At 40.4% G+C, this 22,247-nt stretch overlaps 1 protein-coding gene across 3 annotated transcripts in view; it reads right to left on the bottom strand.

Annotated features, from left to right (window-relative positions):
• Positions 1-200: 200 nt before the first annotated feature.
• hcn2b (hyperpolarization activated cyclic nucleotide-gated potassium channel 2b) overlaps positions 201-22,247 on the bottom strand; it is a 40,318-nt gene continuing 18,271 nt past the window's right edge. For all 3 annotated transcript variants that reach the window (XM_031749621.2, XM_039606537.1, XM_039606536.1), the window contains 4 exons: positions 12,689-12,835; positions 11,885-12,125; positions 8,426-8,590; positions 201-1,376 (listed from right to left, as the gene is read on the bottom strand). In XM_031749621.2, coding sequence (XP_031605481.1) covers positions 406-1,376; positions 8,426-8,590; positions 11,885-12,125; positions 12,689-12,835 — 1,524 coding nt within the window. In that variant the 3' untranslated portion in view covers positions 201-405. The remainder of the gene's footprint in view (positions 1,377-8,425; positions 8,591-11,884; positions 12,126-12,688; positions 12,836-22,247) is intronic.

Below are 22,247 nucleotides of genomic sequence, written 5' to 3'. Positions count from 1 at the left end.
ACTTCTGATACTTTAAGCACATCCCTGAATTTCTTTAACTCTCATCCAACCCCAAGTTTGCATAAAATGAGGTGAAGGAAGGGGTAGTGAAGCAAATTTCCCATGTGTTGTGGATTATGTTGTGAATTAAAAACACTACTGTACCATTACCAATCTGTGCAACTAGTACTTCTGTGAGTAGAAACATCTGAGTGCTGCAATTTTAAAAGTCACGGTACCGACTTTATTATATTAGAACGGTCGCCTATCAGATTCTCCCTGCTGCATCTCATTCAACATTCATACGATCGGATAGTCAAACTGGAATAAAGAAAAGAGGAACTGTAGGAGAGATAACAGAAAACTCCCCATGTTCCTGTAGTCAAGATCCTTGTTGAGTCACTCTCCAAGTGTTTTTAATCAGGTTCACAAGTTTGAGGATAGCCTGGATCTGACTTTGATGTGGTCTGTCTCAGGAAGGCTCACTATAGAGTCCTTCTTGGGGAGTCCCGATTCTCCCAGACCAGTTCCCACTCCTCCTACTGCTACCCCTGCACCAGATGCAAAACCATGAACAGAACCAGGGAGGGATGCTACAGGAAAGGCCCCAACAGACATCTGGTGTGGGAGAACCACCCTGTGTGGTATGGCGCTCCGGATGCCTGTCTGACCCAGTGGGGTGTGAGGGGGCTCAATGGAAGTGGAAGAGACTCGTGTAGATTGGGGTGGACTAGGGACAGCTGGTTGTCCCATCTCGTGAGGCAGTGAAGGCTGAGAAGCTGACAGTGCCCTGGCATCTTGGCTCAGACTTCCCATTTGCAAAGAATGGGTGCTCTTATGTGTGCTGGGCCTGTGCACGGGGCTGGCTATGTGCTGCTGGACTAGAGAAAGCTGTGAGCCTGAGGTGGGACCAGCCAGGGCACTGGATCCATACTGGAATGATCGCCCACCGACTGCTAGTGGGCTCTGGACAGGGGGGCTGGACAGGACCGGAGCAAAGGCACCAGAAACAAGGAGTTGAGACTGTAGTGGAGAGGCTGAGACAGGGCTCGATACACTTTGCATCACCTGAAATCTCCTCATCATCCTGGGAGACTGCAGGTTACCCAATCCCACAGAGTTTCCTTGCATGGGGGGACAAAAATTCATGGCTACAGCCTGCTGGAGAGTGGCAACTGCTGAATTGTGGGCCTGGGTGGAGGAACTTGGAGGAGTAAAGATCCCACCGGTTAGTGGAGGCGTCATGGACATGGCCCGTGGGCGTGGCACATCCACCTGTTGAACCATCTCCCGATCATATTTAACTATCTCCTGGATCATCTCATTCTCACGATTGTTGAAAACACCTGAGTTGAGATCATGCTGAACTTTGTGCATCAGGATCGAGTTCTTCTTGCCTGTAAAGACATGGAAAAAGGAAGAAGTCTTGCTATAGCAAATGGAAACAATGCAAAAAATGAAAGAAAAAACAAAGCAGACTTTTATGCTATATTTCCATACCTTACAAATTGTTAATAATATGCTAAACAGAAAAAAAAGCTTAATTTACACACACATATATACAGATATACTGCCTGTATCCATTTTTTTTGCAAACAAGCAATCCAAGACTGATGGACACACAGACACAGGAACATCCTCTGCTTACTATAGGGTAATGCAGAGGTGCAGGCAACCATTATTTCTGCAGTGCATATGCTGTAAGAGGGAGCATTTCACTGACAATACATTAGCCGTACAGGAGAAAACACTATTTACTTCAATGTATTTCTAATGGTCCATAATCTGTGCAACTAATGGACGGCTATTACAACTGCTAATTTAACAGCTTATCAATAAACAGCACCAACTGATGCCTTTATTGCTAAATTTGATGGTCGCAAGCATCATAAACTGCAAACAAGAGATTTGTGAAACCATCTGAGGAAAAGGTCTGTGTCCCAGTTTATATGGCATGGGGAGTCTCGCCTTGAACACCACACTTGTGTTGGCTGGCAGATCCTGACAGGCCACATCCAAATTAGGAAGCCAACCTCTGATTTTTATGTGAAAAAAGAGAGAACCTGAGCTGCCAGCAAAGCACTGAATCCAGCCTTGCCAGCTCAAAGCACAGCTGGATGCAATGCTGGATGAGTGGCCCCAATTTCAGAAGCAGTTGCACAGCTGACTTGAGGCTTTTCCCCATCATCATCTCAGCTGTGAGTGCGGTGGCCAAAAACACGCACTTGAACAAGTGATGTGTGATCTATTTTCTTAGCAGAAGCATACACTTGGCAAAGTAAAAAACAGCCACGTGATGAATCCGACACTAAAAACTGCAATTTCTCCACACTATTTCATAAATGCGCCAAGGAGAGAGGACACACCAGGGAAAGAAAAGTACAGTATATGCACTCTGATCTACAGTAACATGGAATGCACAGGGCATGAATCAGTGAGTTGGAACCATCCCAGCATGCACCAGTTCATTCCTTAATTCACTTTTGTGTTATAAATTCATGTGACGGTCATAATGCTTTAAAATATTAAGCTGGTTAATGTGATCTCAGACTGTAAATGACTCACAGAAATGCACTGCTTCTTATAGCAAAACCTCTTGAAAGCACTCAAAAGTAAAACAGTAAACCAGCTGGGATTATAAAGGCAGATTTGTACAAGGCATTATGATGTATGCCACTGAGGAGTGAACTGCAGAATCCCACTTAGTCCTGAAAAAACTGTCTGCACAGATAAAACTAAGACAGAGTAATTCAGGTGAAAGCAGGTGTGCATTTCAGCTGAGGGCCATCCTGGGTCACAGTAGTACTGCAGAGAAGAGAATAATGGGATCGCACAAGTTCAAACCCACCGCTGTCAGGCAAGTAAGATGACTGTGTTAGAGACTATTGTGTATGATACCTGCTGAGTGCTGAGTGCCTTCTCTCTGATGTGATGCCCAGATAGGCTGATAGTCAGTAAATAGGCTCTCTCTCTCTCTCTCTCTCTCTAACACTAACACCTATTCACTCTAATCAGTGACTTACATTTGAGGAAAAGGCAACTAATGGTAAGATGAGGTGAACAAATCCTTAATATGTCAGCTTTCAAGGAGAAAAGTAGAAGATTCATTGCAGGTGAGCATTAGATACCATTAAAACAGGAGGCAATGAAGTATGAGAGGAAAAGATGGACGCTGTGATGCGTTGCTGCAGGGATTGGACATGTTGAGACCAAAGACAAGATTCTGGCAGCCTTCCTAGCAAAATCCAGATGACCCAACATCTGTTGTGCCCTGGTAACAAAAAGGGACTCATAGCAGAGCACGGCATGTAGAGCAGTTTGTGTGTTCATATGGAAACTGTAGTATTGTCAGCTTGATTCACCAGTGCAGAAGGCAGCCTAGAAAGCTGACTACAGAGCTAGGTTATTAGTCAGTGCAAAGCCTGAGACCTACTGTACATCACAAACAAAGATTATTATTCTACCACAACCAGCTGCTAAGCCAGAAGGAGAACATGAGGGGAATGCTGATGATGATTTGGTGACTTGTGCTTCAGCAGCATGATACATTTGCTGCATGTGTGGAATAAAAACACTCACAGCTTGAGAATTTAATAGTTGAACTACAGTGTGATTATGAAAATCTGCACTTGAGTGTGCAAACACATCTATACAGGTTGATCATATTTAAAAGTCAGCAGTTTTGCTTGATGCTGCGTATCAAGTAAAATTTTCCCACAGATGGGATTCTCCTGATAATACGAACAATCAGAAAAAAGGGACACGCTGTAACATGTGTGGCCCTGGAAATGTATGATTCAATTGAGCTTTTATATGGACACACAAAAAATGAGAGGGCTTGGAGAAAATTAATCAAAAGTGTGGGTGTTCCTGGTAAGTTCTGGTAAGTACTGTTGCTTCATTCCAGCTCTGTGTTGAACTCCTCCTCCCACTGGCTTTTATGGTGATTTTATCTGCTGATAACACAGAGCTACTCTCTGCGGTGTTTGGAGGCTTGGAAAGAGGATACAAAGGAATGCATAATTGTTGGCTTGCATCCTCGGAAATTCTCCTAGGGTAAACAGCAGTTGGAGAACTCGGCATCATACAAAATTATTGTATCAGTGTGCAATGAACGTGCAATCTTGCTGCCTTTGGGATCAGGTCTGCATCTACTCGCAAACCTATTGCGATCTTCAAAGCTACATTGGTGCGTCAAGACTGGCAATAAAACAGCAATAACACAAAGTCAGTCTGCTATCAGTTTGTGATTGAATGACATCAAACAGATGAACGCATTGAACTGTGATAAATTGGCGGATATTGCAAATCTGTTGCTGTCCAGAAACACAAAACTGACATTAAAAGTAAATTTACATCAGCTACTTACATTCCAGTCAGAACCTCATAGATCTCTGAAATTTATGAATTCCTCCATAGACAGTAATGTAGTTATTCTAAGACAGCAATTTAAGTGCAAAATTACATTGCAAAAAGACCCATAGCAGAGTTGTGTATTCCACAGTACTTGTAATCAGTTGCTGAATCTGTCTGTGAAGGTTCTCAGTCATCCAGGTCATCGTAGTCAAAGGAGCTTGCAAAGAAAAGCGTCTGGACTTCTTTAAGTTGCTTGAAGACGTTTCACCTCTCATCCGAGAAGCTTCTAAGGTCAAATGGCCGAGAGTCCCAGATTTAAACCCAGTGGGAGTATCCCCCCAAGGAGGGACAAAGGACCCCCTGATGATCCTCTAATCACCTGAGCCAAGGTGTGAAAGCGGGTGTGGGTTCCAATCAGCCAGGGTTTCGGGTGAGCTCATTGTGAAACCTGGCCCCACCTTGTCATGCAAATTCCTGAGGTCAGAGGGCCCAGGATGTGAGTGGGCGTTAAGGCCGTTTTGAGTTCCTGGGGAGGGAACTCAAAACTGGATTATAGATGGCAGACAGTTGGTGTCGTAAACCACCGCCTCTGTTCAAAGATGGTCGCTCACAGTGGACATAGATGGCCTCTTTCACTCCTCTTTCAAACCATGTGTCCTCTCTGTCCAAAATGTGAACATTGGCATCCTCGAAAGAGTGACCTTTGTCCTTAAGATGCAGATGAACAGCTGAGTCTTGTCCTGTGGAGGTGGCTCTTCTATGTTGTGCCATGCGCTTGTGAAGTGGCTGTTTGGTCTCTCCAATGTAGAGGTCTGGGCATTCCTCGCTGCACTGTACAGCATACACCACGCTGTTAAGTCTGTGTTTTGGAGTTTTGTCTTTCGGGTGAACCAGTTTCTGTCTGAGTGTGTTGCTGGGTCTGAAGTACACTGGGATGTCGTGCTTGGAGAAAACTCTCCCGAGTTTCTCTGATACACCGGCTAGATAGGGGATGACAACGTTGTTGCGTCTGTCTTTCTTATCCTCCCTCGCTGGTGTCTGATCTTCTTTTCTGTGCCTCTTTGCTGACTTTATAAACGCCCAGTTAGGATAACCGCATGTTTTGAGTGCTTCCTTTACATGTGTGTGTTCCTTCTTTTTTCCCTCAGGCTTAGAGGGAACATGTTCTGCCCGGTGGTGTAGGGTCCTAATTACTCCAAGTTTGTGTTCCAGAGGGTGATGGGAGTCAAAGAGGAGATACTGGTCCGTGAGTGTGGGCTTCCGGTAAACTTCGATGTTGAGGTTGCCATTCTCTTCAATGTGCACAGCGCAGTCCAGGAAAGGCAAACAGTTATCCTTTGTGTCTTCCCTGGTGAACTTGATGTTTTTATCCACAGAGTTAATGTGCACAGTGAAGGATTCCACTTCTTGTGTCTTGATTTTGACCCAGGTGTCGTCCAGGTGTTGTCGGTGAAGTCGGTGGAGTTCTTGATGTGGTGTGGGGTGTTCCCCACAAGAGGTGCAAGGATGGTAGGAAGGTGTTTGGGACCCACACCTGATTGGGACCCACACCCGCTTTCACACCTTGGCTCAGGTGATTAGAGGATCATCAGGGGGTCCTTTTGTCCCTCTTTGGGGGGATACTCCCACTGGGTTTAAATCTGGGACTCTCGGCCATTTGACCTTAGAACTGAAGAAGCTTCTCGGATGAGAGGTGAAATGTCTTCAAGCAACTTAAAGAAGTCCAGACGCTTTTCTTTGCAAGCTCCTTTGACCAGTTGCTGAATCAAAAAAAAAAAATTCAATGGATTCACCAGGGAACCACCAATTTGTCCAAGTCACAAGGAGGTTTTCTCTAGTGTGACTGAGCCATTGAGAGATGGAATTTCTCATAGATATGGTGTTGTTCCTTGTCATACATCTTCCTTAGGTGCTTGTAAACTGGCTAAGCTGTAGTGCCAGGCTCTGCTCATCAAATGTGCATCATAAATAGCAGAGATGGATGACAATAAAAGGGGGAAAAGGCATACAACCATCTGATTGCATCCTCTAAAGTGCAAACTTGGTTGGGGGTTATCATGCCCTTGAAGAAGTTGGTACTGTAAGTTGGACCACCCTCATCTGCAGAATTCAGAGATAAAGCTCGGATAATACCTCACTGTTTCCACAGCAATACCATTGCCAAGTAACACCTACAGTTTCTTTTACTGGCCATTGATTGGTAGAGAATAATGACACATACACAGAAGGTCACACAAGTGTCTCTATGTCCATTAATGGCCCACACTGGTCAAACGCTGTTTTCATTAAAATGCATGAATGGCTGAATCAGCATTCCTCATTCAAACTTCTAGTCACAAATGCCCTCACAGAAAACAATACATAACTACTGAAGACAATTAAGCTTAAAGATTTATTTAATCATGAAAGCTATTTAACCAACAAAGCATGTCTCTTTTATTTAGACTCTTATGTTCTTAAGGCACCTTTTTACAGATCTCTGTGTCTTTGATCCACTTGTTTTCTTCTGAGAAAGACTGTTGAGAAAGCCAATTAAAAGAGCTCATCATTAGTGACTAGTATGCATCAAGTATGCACGGAGCCCGGTGGGAATGTTTGATTGGAGGTTTGGTCTTGAAGCAGACAATCCAAGCCTCTCTTTAAACATGTGAGCTGCCTGACTGAAGTCTGCTCATGTGTGGAAACTGGCTGCTATGGCAACAGCTGGCAGGTGGCAGATGCAGGGCCTCGTGAACGTATGAGGTGTGGTCATGTGATGAGGGATGTAACATTAGCTGACCTTGGGGGGCATGACGGGAGACGGAAAGTTGTTTTTAATGTGAAGGAAAATATAAACTGTCAATCAACATTCATGAGCACATCTTTGTTTATGTGTTTTAATTTTTTTTTATATATATATATATATATACACATTAACCCCAGACTGAGACCGCTGAGCAATCACTGAAAAAAATCAGGATGGCGCATTTCAAGTAAAGTAAAAGTTTTCTTTGCTTTTCTTCCTAAAATATTCACCAAAAGACTTAAACTGCACTTGAACAACTGAACTTCAGGAACCTAATAACATACAAAGATACATATTCACCTTTGATTTCTTTCCTGAGCTGTACACCACACACAGCCCTTGTTAGGATCATTCATAGACTACATCCCAGCTGTCAGACAGTGCAGTGTTTTGACAGAGACATCACAGTAATGAATGAGTATGTTTTCCTTATGCTTCATTTCATCTTGTGAATGACTCATAAGCTTATGAAGACAGCAATGCGCGTGGCTTTTATCAGTGAGGCGTAATTATCCAAAACTAAAACTCTGTTCATAAATCATTTCAGAATAAATACATTTTTACTGTTTATTGTTCTTTCACACATTTTTTCTCTTTTTTTATTGTAGCCTAGCATGTTTAGGTATAAATTTAAGAGACAATATCGGACTGAGGAGCCTGAGTGCTACAGTACTGCACAAAAGTCTCACGACACCCTTAATTTATTTAAATTTTTCTTCCAAAAAACTGACCTTTTTGTATTTGTAAAAGTGGTCTTTGAATACTCATTCTCTACAGTTTCTAAAGGTCTTTTTCATTTTCTCTCATTTTCAGTCTTGTCCATGTACCTGACCATTTTCAGAGGATTGTTCCTTTTTGGTTTGCTGAACCATTTAACACGGAATCATTCGAGCATAAAAGGGCTCCTAACTCAAGTGTTGTCTCTATGCAGCTTAGCAAAGAACCAATTTTAAATTGTATCTTTAGACATTGTATTATCAGCAGTCGTTCACAAAAACACATAATTTGTTCCAAATTCTTAACCAGGTGATTCCCAAAGAGCTATCAGCTGAAAGCTTTGATTGGTGTGCAGTATGTTTTTAAAAAAATTGAGGAAAGTGGACAAATGGAGGACAAAAAAAGGAAGAAGTGGCAAGCCTTAAAAAACTATCTACAGCAGATGAACAGTATCTGAAAGCTGTGTTCTTAAATATCTTTTTAATCTTTTGGCTTTTGTTTTAAATTTTGAAACTTTTAATCACATCATAGTAAAACAACTACCGGAGGCTACCCATCTCTATATTGAACAAAATGGCTTCTTCTTACCTATCCTGTCCAATCTGTCAATGGCAACTGTCTCAAAAGCCCTCCTCATCATGGGGTACTCCTCCAGCACCTCATTGAAATTGTCCACAGAGAGAGAATACAGGCGACAGTAGGTGTCCGCACGCACACTGGCTGTCCGTCTGCCACGGGTCAGCAGGCAGATCTCTGGAGGGGTGAGAGATACGGTCAGAACAGAAAATGGCAAACCGACAGATTTCAGTGCGTTAGACAGCAATAGAGAAAAGAAGAGAAACGCTATGAGTAAGAGATCTGTTAAGCAGGCCGATGCTCAGCCAAAACACTGTTACAGTACATTAAATGTTAAAATGTTCCATTATGTTTCCACATAGGCTGTGGAGAACTCCTGGGCTTAAGAAAATGTGTGCTCAGAACAAAGGCTTTTAATAATACAAAGTCTGTGTGTCATCAGCATGACCCGCTGAATGTAACCCTAGGTATTTCCTCATTCACTAGCACCACACTGACAGCAGTGTATAGTATATTTAGAGATGCGCTCCATTGCATTCAGTTGTTTCCCTTCCCTTCTTTAGTATCTTCTTCTCTGTTACTTTTTCCTTTTATTGGCTGGAGCTGACTGTTGTCTTGACAACCATATTCCCTCCTTTTCCCTTCCCTGAAAGGTTGACCTCCTCTGACTCTCTGGGGGAGGGGGTGTGGGGGCACCAGGATACTCCATTAAGAACAGGCACTGCACTGGACTGTTCCTGTCTGTTTATATGAGGTTTCTCACAATCCAGGGCAGTCACACTTTATTTTATTTTATCTACTTTCTAATGAAGAATAATTAGATTTTCGTGTGTATCTGTTAAAGCTAATACTACAGTCTTTTAGCCTAGCTTAGCTAATAGATTGGAAACAGAGTGAACTCGTTAGCAGGTTCCATCAGCTTAAAGTCAAGACCGCTACCAGACTAGACTGCAATAAAATCTGTGTTTACACCCTTGTAGAAAAATAGTTTTGGTCTGTACGATGAGTAATTTTTAAAATTTACATATTTTTTGTTACCCGTCAGTTTGGGAAGTCTTAAAGCTTACAGTAACAGGTGTGGCAGACACAGGTAGCTGTAGCTGATACCTGTCTGCTAGTTGAATGAAATTCAAGTATTTTAATACTTTGTTATTGAGGACTAATTAGCACATATATGTGCATATACACTTTTTTATATATATATATACAGTCACTGAATACAGTCAGTTTCTCCATTAGCATTAGTTTCTTTTCATACCGGCTGACTCTCAGCAAGAAGGTTTTTCCCCCAAACAAAGGTACTGATGTCAGTCTACACATACATGCACTTAGACATTTCTAGACAAGCGACCTATAGTGTGCAATAGAGTGCTTTCATATTAATTCACTGACATCATATTAAAGAAACTGCTAATGATTACCAGCAGTTGCTTGAAATCCACTTTTGTTAGAATTGTGGGAAAAGGCATCCCTTTCAGAAAGCTCTTTTGTAACTGAAATATCCCTGTTTACACAAAACGCAGCCATTTACATATTGGTAACATCAATAGTGTCTACTGGGAAGTGCAGACAGAGGATAATAACACTAATGAAACTGCTGCTACTGAATTAAAAGGGTTTCCAAACCACTGGGTGACCATTTGTGGCTTGTAGATGGGGAAACTGTCATCCTTAAATGTACTGAAAGAACAGAGAAAGGCTGGATGGTTAATGTGAACTGTGGCAATTTGGATCTTTGCTTCAATTTTGGATCATGATCATTGTAACCTGTTTCTTTGGCATAAGCGGCTCTGTTTCCTGTTTCAGTTAATGTAATATCTGCAAATTCTCTTATTTACGGCTTCATTTTCTGACGTGTTCACAGGAATTAACCCGTTCCCCTAGTTCCAGTAAAAAAATGAGCACAGGGAGCACTACCCAGACTGTAAAAACAGTTTTGTTTGTCTTTTGATATTCTGACAAAACAAGCAAGTACATGGAGGTTGTCATCAGCAGTATCCTAGGATGGTGTTGGGACACCAGAAGAATCTGAGTAACAAACCGCTTGTCCACAGGATCTACTCACACACTGTGTAATAAAGATGATGATTATGAGGTTATGTTTGGCTGTATTCACTGTGGACTTTATGGAAAGGGCATAGGGGTAAAAAAGGAAAAAACCTTCCTCAAAGTGCATTAATATAATACAACCAATCTACCCACCTGTGTGTGATAACTATATACAAAATATAGTGTGGTGTGGAAAGGAGAAACTCCACGAAAAGGTTTCTTAATGTTAGAAAATCTAACAGTGGCAAAGGTTAAGTCAGATACTAAAATTTAAAAGCAGGTAAATCCAATCAAAAAACACTTTGTGCATTAGCTGGTTGGTGATGGTGACATCATCATCTACTTAGTGCTACTGACTTATTCAGAGATTTTACCACACATACACACCCCACTGGAAGTTAAACCGTGTTGTCCCCTCAGTTCTTAGCTCACTGCTAGTTGTGTGCATGGAGACCTGTGATTTCCTCCCTGGTGGCAGGCATGACTTCAAACACCCGATGTCTGACAATATAAATGGCCCCATCATCTTCATTCTGCTGTGCTAATTAGGTGTTATTAATTAGGTGTGTGTGTGTGAATGGATGCGTGCATGTGTAGTCATGTCACTACAACAGTGCTCTGGGCAGCTGGCACATCAACGAAACTGTGAGTGGACAGAGCTTCTGCAGAGGGCATAATGCAGCCCAAAGAGTCACGCTGCAGGACCTAAAAAGTGTATGTTGGTGTGTGTGTGGGTTTATGCGTGGCAATAGTAGCACCACATGCTTCTAAACAGCCACAGAGGAACAACAACCCGGAAAAGTGGGACAGAAGTCGCCGTAAGGCTGAACAAGAAGTCCAAATAAAACATTGGGATAGTTTTTTGTTTATCTGCAAACTGCAAAAGTAAACACACATCTGTGATATTACTGTAGTGCAGGGCTGTCAAACACAAGGTCCAGGGACCAGAAATGGCCTGACAAAGACGCCAATTTCCTATTTAGAAATTTCCTACTGATAAAGACATTGTCTTTCACACTACACCAAAGTAATTGAATAATAGATGAACAATAACAATTAAACTACAAAGCTCACTGCCTTTTCTAGGCAAAACTTTTTCTGTAATTTTACATATTTTTTTTTTGTGCTGACTGATTTCTGTCATTTGCTACAGCAGCTTTTCTTTATTGTGTAGGAAAACTGAGATTTACTGTTGAAATTGCACATTAAATGGAATTAAGTGTGTAATTAAATATCTTTACACAGACAGAAAGGGGAGTTTTGCTGCTTTGGCCTAAGATCAAAGTGAGTTGTAGGTGGCCCATGATGTAAAATGAGTTTGACATCCCTGCTGCAGTGGATTCTAGTGGGAAGTAAAGTGTAAATAACCCATAGAAGAACAGAAATGAATAGAACTGAGTAAATTACTGAGTAGTTACATACCTCCAAAGTAGGAGCCATCCATCAGCTTCATGCCAATGCTTCCTTTGGTCAGGACGCTCACCACCCCGTGCTGAATGAAGTACATCTTCTTGCCGATTGTCCCCTCTCTGATGATGTAGTCTCCAGGCTGAAATACTTCAAATCTCAGTTTGGTCAGCATGGCTGTCACAAAGTTGGGATCTGCGTTGGCAAACAGTGGCATGGAGGCCACCAGCTTACGGCAGTTGAAGTTGACAATTTCCTAAATGGCAACAGGAGATACAAATGGTTAATCTGTGCAGATTTTTAGCACAGGGATGTACAGTTAAAGATACAAGCACAGGTTTGGTGATAGCTGTGTGATGATGGGTAGAGTGTATTATAGTATATTCACTGTTTGTACAGTTCAAACACTATTCTATATTATAGTTTTTTTTTTTGGGGGGGGGGGGGGTTAGATTGTCTTGAAGGATATTGGCACACATTTTCACTTTTTTGCAGTTACCTGAAGTTTAGAAAGTGCAAACATTACTTTCGACCCATTTCGTTTGCTTTTGTGAAACTATATACTTTTCGGTTTAAAAAAAGAAATGCCAACTACCAAATGAGTAGGGAAATTAGACCACTTAATAACTAAATACATACAGAGAAGGCTGGAAGTAATCAATTTTAAACATGGGGATACATTTTACAGATGAAACAAGAATAAATGACTATTATATTGAATTTATTCCATCTTATTTCGTCTGTGGAGACTTGAGAAATGTGTGTATTCATGGGTGAGTGAGTACATCACAGAAAATGTATGGGGATTTTTTTTCATACCTCGCGCAGAGGCTCATTAAGCTCCTCCAGGATGCTCTCTTCATCAAACATCTTGCCCTGGTATCGGTGCTCATAGTAGTCATGGATTTTCTGTCGGAAGTCGGCTGGGAGTTTGTGGAATGACATGTACTGCTCCACTTGTTTGTACTGGAAGATGGAGAGAGGCGTAGGAGATATTAATGAGAATGAACAGAAGCATAAATCAATGAAAACAGGATTCAGCAACTTTCTTGTTAATTCTGACACTTTGCGAAGTACGTCCGACTTTAAAGAATCACGATGGCCTTGATACAGAAGTTGCAGCAGCTGGAAAGACAATTCTCAAAAGACTGTTTCTCAGACTGTTCCCATCAGCTTCAGGTGTGCATGACCAGTAAAGCTACTGAGATGTACAGCTCTGCACACACAGGGATCCTATGACCTATTTATACCTTGTAGCCATGGGAAGAAAATTGTGATGAAGTAGTTAAGGAAACATGACAGCTCTGTAAAGCCCACGAGGATTCCTCACGCTCTGATGTGTTCAGAGAAGAAGGACGCTGTGATCATACATGCTAACTAAAGCCAGTTTCTCTCTCTCTCTCTCTCTCTCTCTCTAGTCATATTGCTTTCCTGAATACTTTTTTTAAATGACAAATTTACAGAAAATACAATCAAGGTTTTCAAAAACGAAACATTTTTTGTTGTTGTGCATTTCATTTTTCATGAAGAAAAAAAAAAGTGAAACAAATCTTCCATGATCTGTGAAGACGGAGGGGAAGTCGGTAAATAATTAAGTGGAACTGGGCATTTGAGTGGAAAGAGTTTCTATTTAGAGAAAGGAAGATGTTTGTCACCTTTGCTTGATTAATATGTAATTATGTGGCTAGAAATAATCACGTGAAAACAGAGGTTGGCTTCAGCACATCGTGTTTGTTCACTGGAGAGTCAAATTGAACCCACTGATTCACACCATCGCGTATTCGGCACTGCAATGCTTATCTGAAACAAATGCAGCCTGAATGTCCACTTTGTTGCTCTGTAACACATTTAATGCCTGGATTCCCTGTGGAAACAGAAGCTGCTGGACCTACTGTATAGCTTCTCCTATAATGTGAAATTGCAAGACATGTTATTCACTGTACACAAACAGTTTTTGCATTGGCTTTATGTATTTATACCACAAATATCCATGATTCCATGGAGTTTCACATGCCAGCTGTTAAGAATGGTGGGAATAAAAGAAACTGAAGTCCTCCCAGCTTAGCACTCATTACATCAGAGAGGGTAAAAAGTCTTAACATCCAGTTAAAAATGTTAAAAGTGAGTACTAAACTGTGTTTATCTGTATGTGCTTTTCCTAGTAAATCATCTTTACTCTTGATCAAAGATATAACTAAAGTACAAATCTAATACTATGATGAATGACAAGTGCAGCTTGAGTAATGAATATGTTTGCATATTTGAAATGTAAAAGATAAGAAATGTGTCTCCATCCCATTAATATACATTATTCTGAATAAAAGACATGATATTAGGTATGATGTAATTGTTATGTTTTTCATGCTTAATAGCTTATTATTGATCAGAATACAATCAGGTATAAGTTTAACTGATATAACAATCAACAAAATATATGAAAATGTATCTAATAACAGATCTTTCTTCCTTCCTTCCCGTATAAAAAATATGTAAATCTCTACACTAAACACACTATTAACACCCCGAGGGCGAAAATGTGACCATGTGATTTTGAAAAATGAGCCCATAAGATTACCCCTGAAACCAGTGCAGTGCACTTCACTTCCTGTTATATCAGCAGGCACACCAACACAAAATGATGCATAAAGATGCAACATGCACACGCAAAAAAGGGAGAAAAAAAGACTCAAAGAAAATCATAAAAGTGAAGAATAATATTAATGAATCAACATTTATTAAGAACTCACCGAAAAGTTGCTCTAGAACTGTAATCAATACTGGCTAAAGAGAGTATGGCCCTGTGGATGGTGTTGCTTAATGTTACATAAGGCCCCTCTCTCTTTCCCTCCCAAGTTTGTGTAATAGGCACTGTGAGTCATACCTCTGTAGAATGAACTGTCAGTGGGATGAGCAGTAGATTCTAGCCTGACGCTCACAGTTAGATTTAAAGGACACAGCATGTATGGAGGGGCAGCAGCGGGGGCACTCACAGTGACCTTGCTTGTAGTGGTCAAAGACACATTTGGAAGGATGGCTTGCTCTCCAGGAAATTACATTTTGCCGCATTGTGAAGTGACATATGGCTTTGTGACTAAAATGCAGGCTTGACTTTGGTGGCATGGGTGTCACAGCAAATCACAAAATACTTTATGCAACACCTACTGTACTAGCTGTCGCAGTATGACATTAACTGTTTTCTCTCCAAATATAAAATGATGAGTGGATTTGACATAAACAACAACAACGACAAAAAAAACGTGGCTTTATGTAAGAATTGCAACAATGGCAGAAAGGAGTCACCTTTGGTCCCGTTTTCAGGAAAACATAATAAAGTTCTCGAGGCAGTTGGACTGTTCTAAATCTGCTCCATCTGCTATAATCCTTTTACAATATTTCTGTTTATTATTTCAGAGTTCCCTAATACTCTTTCATTCTCTTTCCTTTTAACTGTCTGGTATTATACTGTTCTGCGATGCAGATACTCCACAAATAGAAACATGTACATACATTTAGTAATGAATTACCTTACATAAGTACATGATAAAATATATGCCGTGTCTTGAGTGGATCACCCGCTTTAATGAACAGCATAATGAAATTACACCTGCAAAAACAATTTAATGCTTCCTCCTCTTTCTTATGTAAACTAATTTTAATCTCCATCTCGTTCAGTCTTAATTAATTGCCTTGGGTCATGGTTAATTTAGCATGAAAGGCCAGTACTAAATGAAACCTTACAGGTTGTCTTCCTCAGCCATCTGCTCAGATTTTGAGCATATGCTGAAAGTCAACACATAATCCAACAACGACAAAATGGTATCGTATATACGTAATAAAGGGGGATTCCTGCAAAATGAATGTGCCCTTCACGAACCCGATTTAAAAAACGGTTTAACTTGACAAATTCCTTCCCGTTCACCATGTGTCAGTAACAATAAAGATTCCGCCAACTTCCATAATATCTGACTCACTCAGTCAAGCGCAGGGATAAACTGGAAGGCTCCAATTAAGTGTTGCCTGCCCAGTGATTCAGTATGTGACAGCCTCAATTAAACTGGAATGACAACTCTCTCGCACGCTTGCTTCCTCGTTCTCCTACTACTTGAAATTGGTTGGTGAAGAAGCCGAGCTTTATTGCCTTTCTGATTTTCTCAGCATTAGACTCAGATTAGTGACTACGTCAGTCAAAGTCAGCAGGACAGGAGTGATGTTCAAAAGGCCTCGTGCTTGAAGAAAAACATGTTTATAAGTGAACAAGAAACAACTGATGGTCTCCCATGAGGATATATTAGGAAATTATGTTGTGGAAATGCAAAAGAACAAAGGGGAAAGATAGCCGGTGGCTGTTGTTTGGACTCGGTTAATGCTGTCAATCATGCTGGATAACCCACAAATCACACTGAGAAAATAGAAGGTGTATGAAAAATCCAAGTTCATAGCCACATCCAGTTAATCCACACTTACAAATTTAATACTTGCCACTTAAGAGAGCAAGTTTTAAAAAATTTTAAACAACAGGGCTTGTTTTGTTTTCAAGTCTCAAGCAAAGATCATCATAATTTTTCAGTTTTATTTTGCCTGATCACTTCCTTTGTTTCTTTGTGTTAACACATAGCTTCCTGGCTTTCTTTACCCTGTTTATCCATCTGTGCTCTGATGTATATTTTACTTTGTTAATCACTTTCCTTGCATGTCTCAGTCAGTTTTACCTTTTTCCTTTCTTATCCCTTATTCAACTTCTTATATTTATAGTTTCCCTAAATATAGCTGTGCATCCGTTTAAAGATTACTCTTTCACCATTGTAATTGCCTTTGATTGTACAAAACAAATACATCCACGTCAGGTACAGATGATATGCTTCTGAACTGTACTAATAATGGACTCTAGATTTACAAAGTGTGCCCAAGGAGAAAGATGACACTGAAATCAGGTTCTTCTGTAGGACTTGCATGAAGCAAAGTAATTTTTATAAAATTAAGTCAGAGAGTCTGGATGTCATAGCTGCAGAAGTTGCACAGATTTTCTTTTTTTTTTTTTTTTTGATTGGCAATAAAACCGTAGTTGGTGGCTTGCAAGCATGATGCATGGCTGTCACTGTAAGCTGCCACAGAGGGAAAGGAGAAATTGAATTGGTGCTCCTATTAATGGGCCATGTCACTGAGAGTCATGGCATGAGATGTGACGGTCTTATATCTGTCTGTGTGTGAGCTGTTCTAAGTCTATAAAACCTAAGTCAATTTCGGCTGTACCCTTTTAGCTTTTTACTGAAGAGTGGAGACAGACCCATGGGTTATTATCATTATTACTGTTACTATACTAATAGATTTTTAACATATTTCAAAAATTACACTGATAACAATGATTTCTTAATGTCACATAAGACTAACAAAGGAGGATTACACATGATTATATCAAAGAATATAATTTACATTTTGACACAGATTCGCACCGCTTCATGGATTTTTACACAAGTTTAGGTGTTTTCATGGATATTTAATTGATTACAGAAAGACTTTGACACAGAACCAGCAGAAGTCGCTGTTTAGCCAAACATTCGATTTTGAGCGTTAACTGCAAAGGAGAGTCTGGCATTTCTCACTTTAAGCCTTGAGAAGTGGCTGTGAGCTCCACAAAGGGCAAGTAAGTGGATGCTAAGTAAAAATATTTTGGGGGGTCAAACTTCAGATGATGTAGATCTGATCTATCACATGCAAGAGATGGGTCCCAAGTTGTCCAGGTCAGGACTCAAGTGATTGTCTAGGTTATAAAGTGAGTGGTTCTTGAAGTCGCTGTTTGATGCGTTATGGCCAAGTGCATCTCTGCTCATCATGTGAGTCCCCAGGGGTCACATCTTCTTTCACCACTGTTTGGACACACTGCTCCGTGGCTCTTTAGGGGAGGAAGTGATGGGGTAGGAGAAGAGGGAGTACAGTTACATAAGGGCTAATGCCCTCTGTCCATGTGCAGTGTCCGCTAGCAGATGGTGTATTGCCCAACAGTCAAGGGCGAATGGACACATAAAACAGAGGAGAGATGGAAGAATGAAGACACGAAGAGGGTTTTTCAAAGATTCAGGGTCCAAGCACCAAAAGAACACTTCACAATATCTGACACTATAAAAGTCAAAAGAATATCATCTAACAATTAAAAAAAAAACTATAAAAAAAACTGAAACATGTTCTAAAATATTTATATTCCATTATTTTCTCTTTAAAATAACAGCAAATATCTGTAAAAGAATGAGACACCATTGTTCGGAAGTCTTGAACAACCCACCATATTGTTATATTTTGCAAGAACGATGGTCAATGAGTCCAGTGATATATCGAACTACAAGCAAACACAAATACAGTATATAAGCCAAAGGTTTGCACAGTTCTTATAACTAACATGAAAGTCCATGTTTGGTCTGACCACCTTTATTCTTCAACACAGTCTAAAAGCTCTTCTTTGGATGTCGGCTGCCTTTTGTTCCGTTCTCTGTCAAGATGATCCCACGCTATTTCAATAAAGTTGAGGTCTAGGCTCTGGGAAGACTAGTCCATGACTGTTAGTGTTCCACTCTGTGTGACTTTACTACATTGGTAGTGTGTTTGAGAAAAATGAAGGCCTAGCAGGCATATTGCAGACGGAAATGCATGGTGGATCAAAAAAAGATGGTACATTTGCGCATTCAGAGTTCAATATCTCTAAAGCCTCAAGATGAAATACAGCCCCCAAACATCCACCTTGTTTTGCAGATGGCTATAGACACTCACTGTTGTACTTCTCCCCTGACCTCGCCCTCCAGATGCATCTGGTTGGTTCTTTGCTAAGCTGTCTGTTATGTGAAGACACAACACTGGTTCATCCCAAGAGTTAGATGCTTTTTTATGTTAAAATGATTAAATGGGGAGTCTGTATTGCATACTGCGTACTGGAAACATATGACGGACTATCATCATGTGACCATCACATGGCCAGGACTTCACCTCAGTGAAGTTATGAAAAGAAATAGGCAGATACACTAAAATTAAAACAGAAATTAATGTTTTAAAAATTGAACTGAAACATCCTGACAGAAGCAATGGCTCTCTGGATCTATAGTCTTTGCTGTGAGTGGTCATCATTAAACGTACTTTGTAGTTGCCATTTGCACCCAGCAACCTTAGATCTGTAGACTGCCCCACTCAAAGAAATCCATCACTAATTCAGCACCATCTTTTAAATCCACTTCTCAAAATACACTCCCGTAGACTTGCTTTTATGTAATTGCCTTTTGATCTTGCCAACTTTTAACCTTGCGATGCTTACCCATGCGTTTTAAAAAAAATCCAATTTCATTTCACTGAGTTGTTTTTCCTTTTGATCATGTTTTCTATTTTTATTTCCCAGTTGCATTTTATTCTTTATTAATATGTCTTTTCATTATTTAATTTTTGCCCTTTCTGCTTGCTTGTTATGAATTTTATGAACTACATTTGGGCAATTGCTATTTTCAACGTTTCTCATTTTTGTTGTCATTATACTACTTCTTCAAAGGAGGTTATGTCTATTCTGCCCATGTTCGTCTGTTAGCAGAAAGCCAGAAAGGACATTTCATTTGAATTTGCTTTGCATTTTTTTGCCTTATTGCTACCTAGAATCAGTACTACACCACTCCCATTTGTGCCTCAACACATCTTCGACCACCTTCAACTTTTTTCACCCTTTACTGAGCTTATTTGGTAGACATATACATGCTACTCTATTGTGACTGGGTTTCAGTTGGGCTGTTTTTTCATTAATGCCATAAATCTAAATAAGGCCATCTTGCATTAAACACAGATTACAGCCCTTTCTCTAACAGCGACTCAAGAGATACTGGGAAAAAAAAGAAGGGGAAATGAGAGTCTGACTCCATGCTGCAGTCTGCTTTGTGTCAGTTATATGTTTCTGTGCTTTATTAATGCTGTGACGTCCGTAGCTTCAGTTCCTGCTGTCTTTCAGGTCCACCATTCTTCCATGATGCAGAACAGTGAAATAATAAACAGCGCAGCTAAACAGTGCAAGGCTGGACCAAGCCAACTTATCCAACATCCAGTCATTCGTGACTGTTTGTTCATCATTAACCACTGAACTAAACAGTGCATCACAGCGGTTCATAATACGTCCTGCCAACAGATAACAGGCCGGAGACAGAGCTATGAGCTGGAACTCGCCAAGCTGACAAAACAGATTCTTTTTGTAGGATAGTCTAAATGCTAGCAACAGCATGAACTTGTATTGACATACCACAAAGTCAACAGTTAGCGCTTGCATGCTGTGTCAAGACAGAAATGTCATAACTTCCGCACTAAGCATCTTCTCCTGTTTGCATGCACTGACCAAAGAGAGATGTGGATCTGTTTACTGTGGTATGGAGTTCGACAAAGCATGCTGGCATTTTTCTGCTTTTATCAGAGCTGACATATATTGTTTGATTATTGGTCTGTTTATAATTTGGATCATAAATAGAGACAGTAAGTGTGAGATAAGAGGGGGCTGTTGTGTTAATGAGAAAGTGATGATCAGTGATTCCCAATGTTTTCTTTCTTTACGGCATATCCCTGTCAGATGAACAGTATTTCAACCAATATGTACATCTATAAGTGGTTTTGTGGATTATGTGAGCAATGTTTAACTGCTTTAAATCTCTAACCTCTCTCTTAAGTATTTAAATGTTTTATCACTAATTTTAGCAAACTATCTCTGCTTGCTTCAGTAAATAGCTTTAAAACAATTGCTGGCATTGTGCTAATGTTGCAACTGGCTCGGGCTGATAGGAGGTACGGGGCAGTCATCCAGATGTAGCTAGTAGCTCCCAGGTTATTGTGGGGAAATCAGCAAGGGTCAGTTTAATAGCAGTGTTGCTTCAATGTTTTTGCCTCCTAAAGACAAATGTGCAGACAGTCCTTACCATGTCTTAAAAGGAAATAAATACAACTTGAGATGAACAAAAACATGCAATATGTTTCACCATATCATTATATATTTAAAAAACTGAGCCAAAATGCAGAAGCAGCCGTGACTCAGGATCACTGTGGAGGAATTCTAGCCCACTTTTATTTAGGTTTGTGAGCATTCATTTATGCACAGCTCTCTGAAGGTCCTACCACAGCATTTTAATCTGGCTGAGGTCTAGACCATAGCGGCTCTTGTTTTTTGCTATGCTATGTTTGGTTTTTGCCAAAAAGAGAGATGTGCGTTATGGCCTCTTTGGTCTCGTCTGTACAAAGGACGATGTTCTAGAAGTGCTGTGGTTAGTTCAGATGCTGATTTAGAAATATATGATGTGCTTTCTCCTGGAAACCCTTCCTAATAAAAATAATAATAATTTATACTTGTTCAGTCTTGTTGGCAATGGCAATTTTATTCATGCAATACATATTTCATTATACGCCAACTCATTGTGCTTAACATATGAATTGTAATTGTACTGTCATGAACTGTAATGTCAAACACGGTAAGTAAGACTTGTAGGGTCTGCAAAAAGCTCTTGGGCTTTTTGCAGTTCCCCTGGGCGTGGTTTGACGTTTCTAGGGCGTCCACTCCTGAGAGGACTGGCAGCTGTGCTGAATGTTTTCCCATTGAAGAGTAATTAAGTTCAGATTCTTTGGAAATGGCTTTGCAACACTTTCCATATTGATGAGCAGCAGCAGCAATAACAGATTCTTTAAGATTATTATTATTGTCTTTCCTCCATCTCTTTGTGTCAACATACCTGAATTCTGCAGATCAGCCAAGACTTCTACTTTTACAGAGATCCTCACACTTGCTAATGATCAATTAATCAATATGAATAAATGTGATACACATAACAAAGGCACCAAATATTTAATAAAGGAATAAAATTGTTGATTTCAAATCATTTCTTTATTATATTTCATTATTTCACTTCTCCTAAATAGGGTCAATTTTGTGACCATGTAATACTTGCAGTTTGTCATGTCTGTATGGATGGATATGGGATCAGATAGCACGAGACATCTTCACATCACCCAGTATCTAAAGAAACTAACAAGACACAGAGCACCAATAACACTGTCACCATTAAGAAGAAGCAGGAGCAAGCTCCCCTCCCCGATCTGCAGAGACCTAAAGCTTTGATCTGCTGTTGTACGGAGACGACAGACTGGCTGAAGCCCAGTGAGATGCACCCATGAATATCGAACTAATAGAGCAGAAACTGTTCCTATCAAAATATGTTGGAGCCAAATGAGCTACCCGTCTCTGTTCATGACTATGTGATAACCTTATCCATGTTGTTGTAAGGGACAAACTGTGAATTTTAATTTCGTTTTGGAGTCTCCTTATGACATCAGAAAAGAACAGAGGGACCACCTGATCTATGCCACCAGTCATCTAAAGATAGACTGT

This window comes from Oreochromis aureus, linkage group 23 (genome assembly GCF_013358895.1).
Source record: "Oreochromis aureus strain Israel breed Guangdong linkage group 23, ZZ_aureus, whole genome shotgun sequence".
Classification (NCBI taxonomy): Eukaryota; Metazoa; Chordata; class Actinopteri; order Cichliformes; family Cichlidae; genus Oreochromis; species Oreochromis aureus.
The sequence above is the reverse complement of the archived record's forward strand: the minus strand, read 5'-3'. Positions and strand labels throughout refer to the sequence as shown.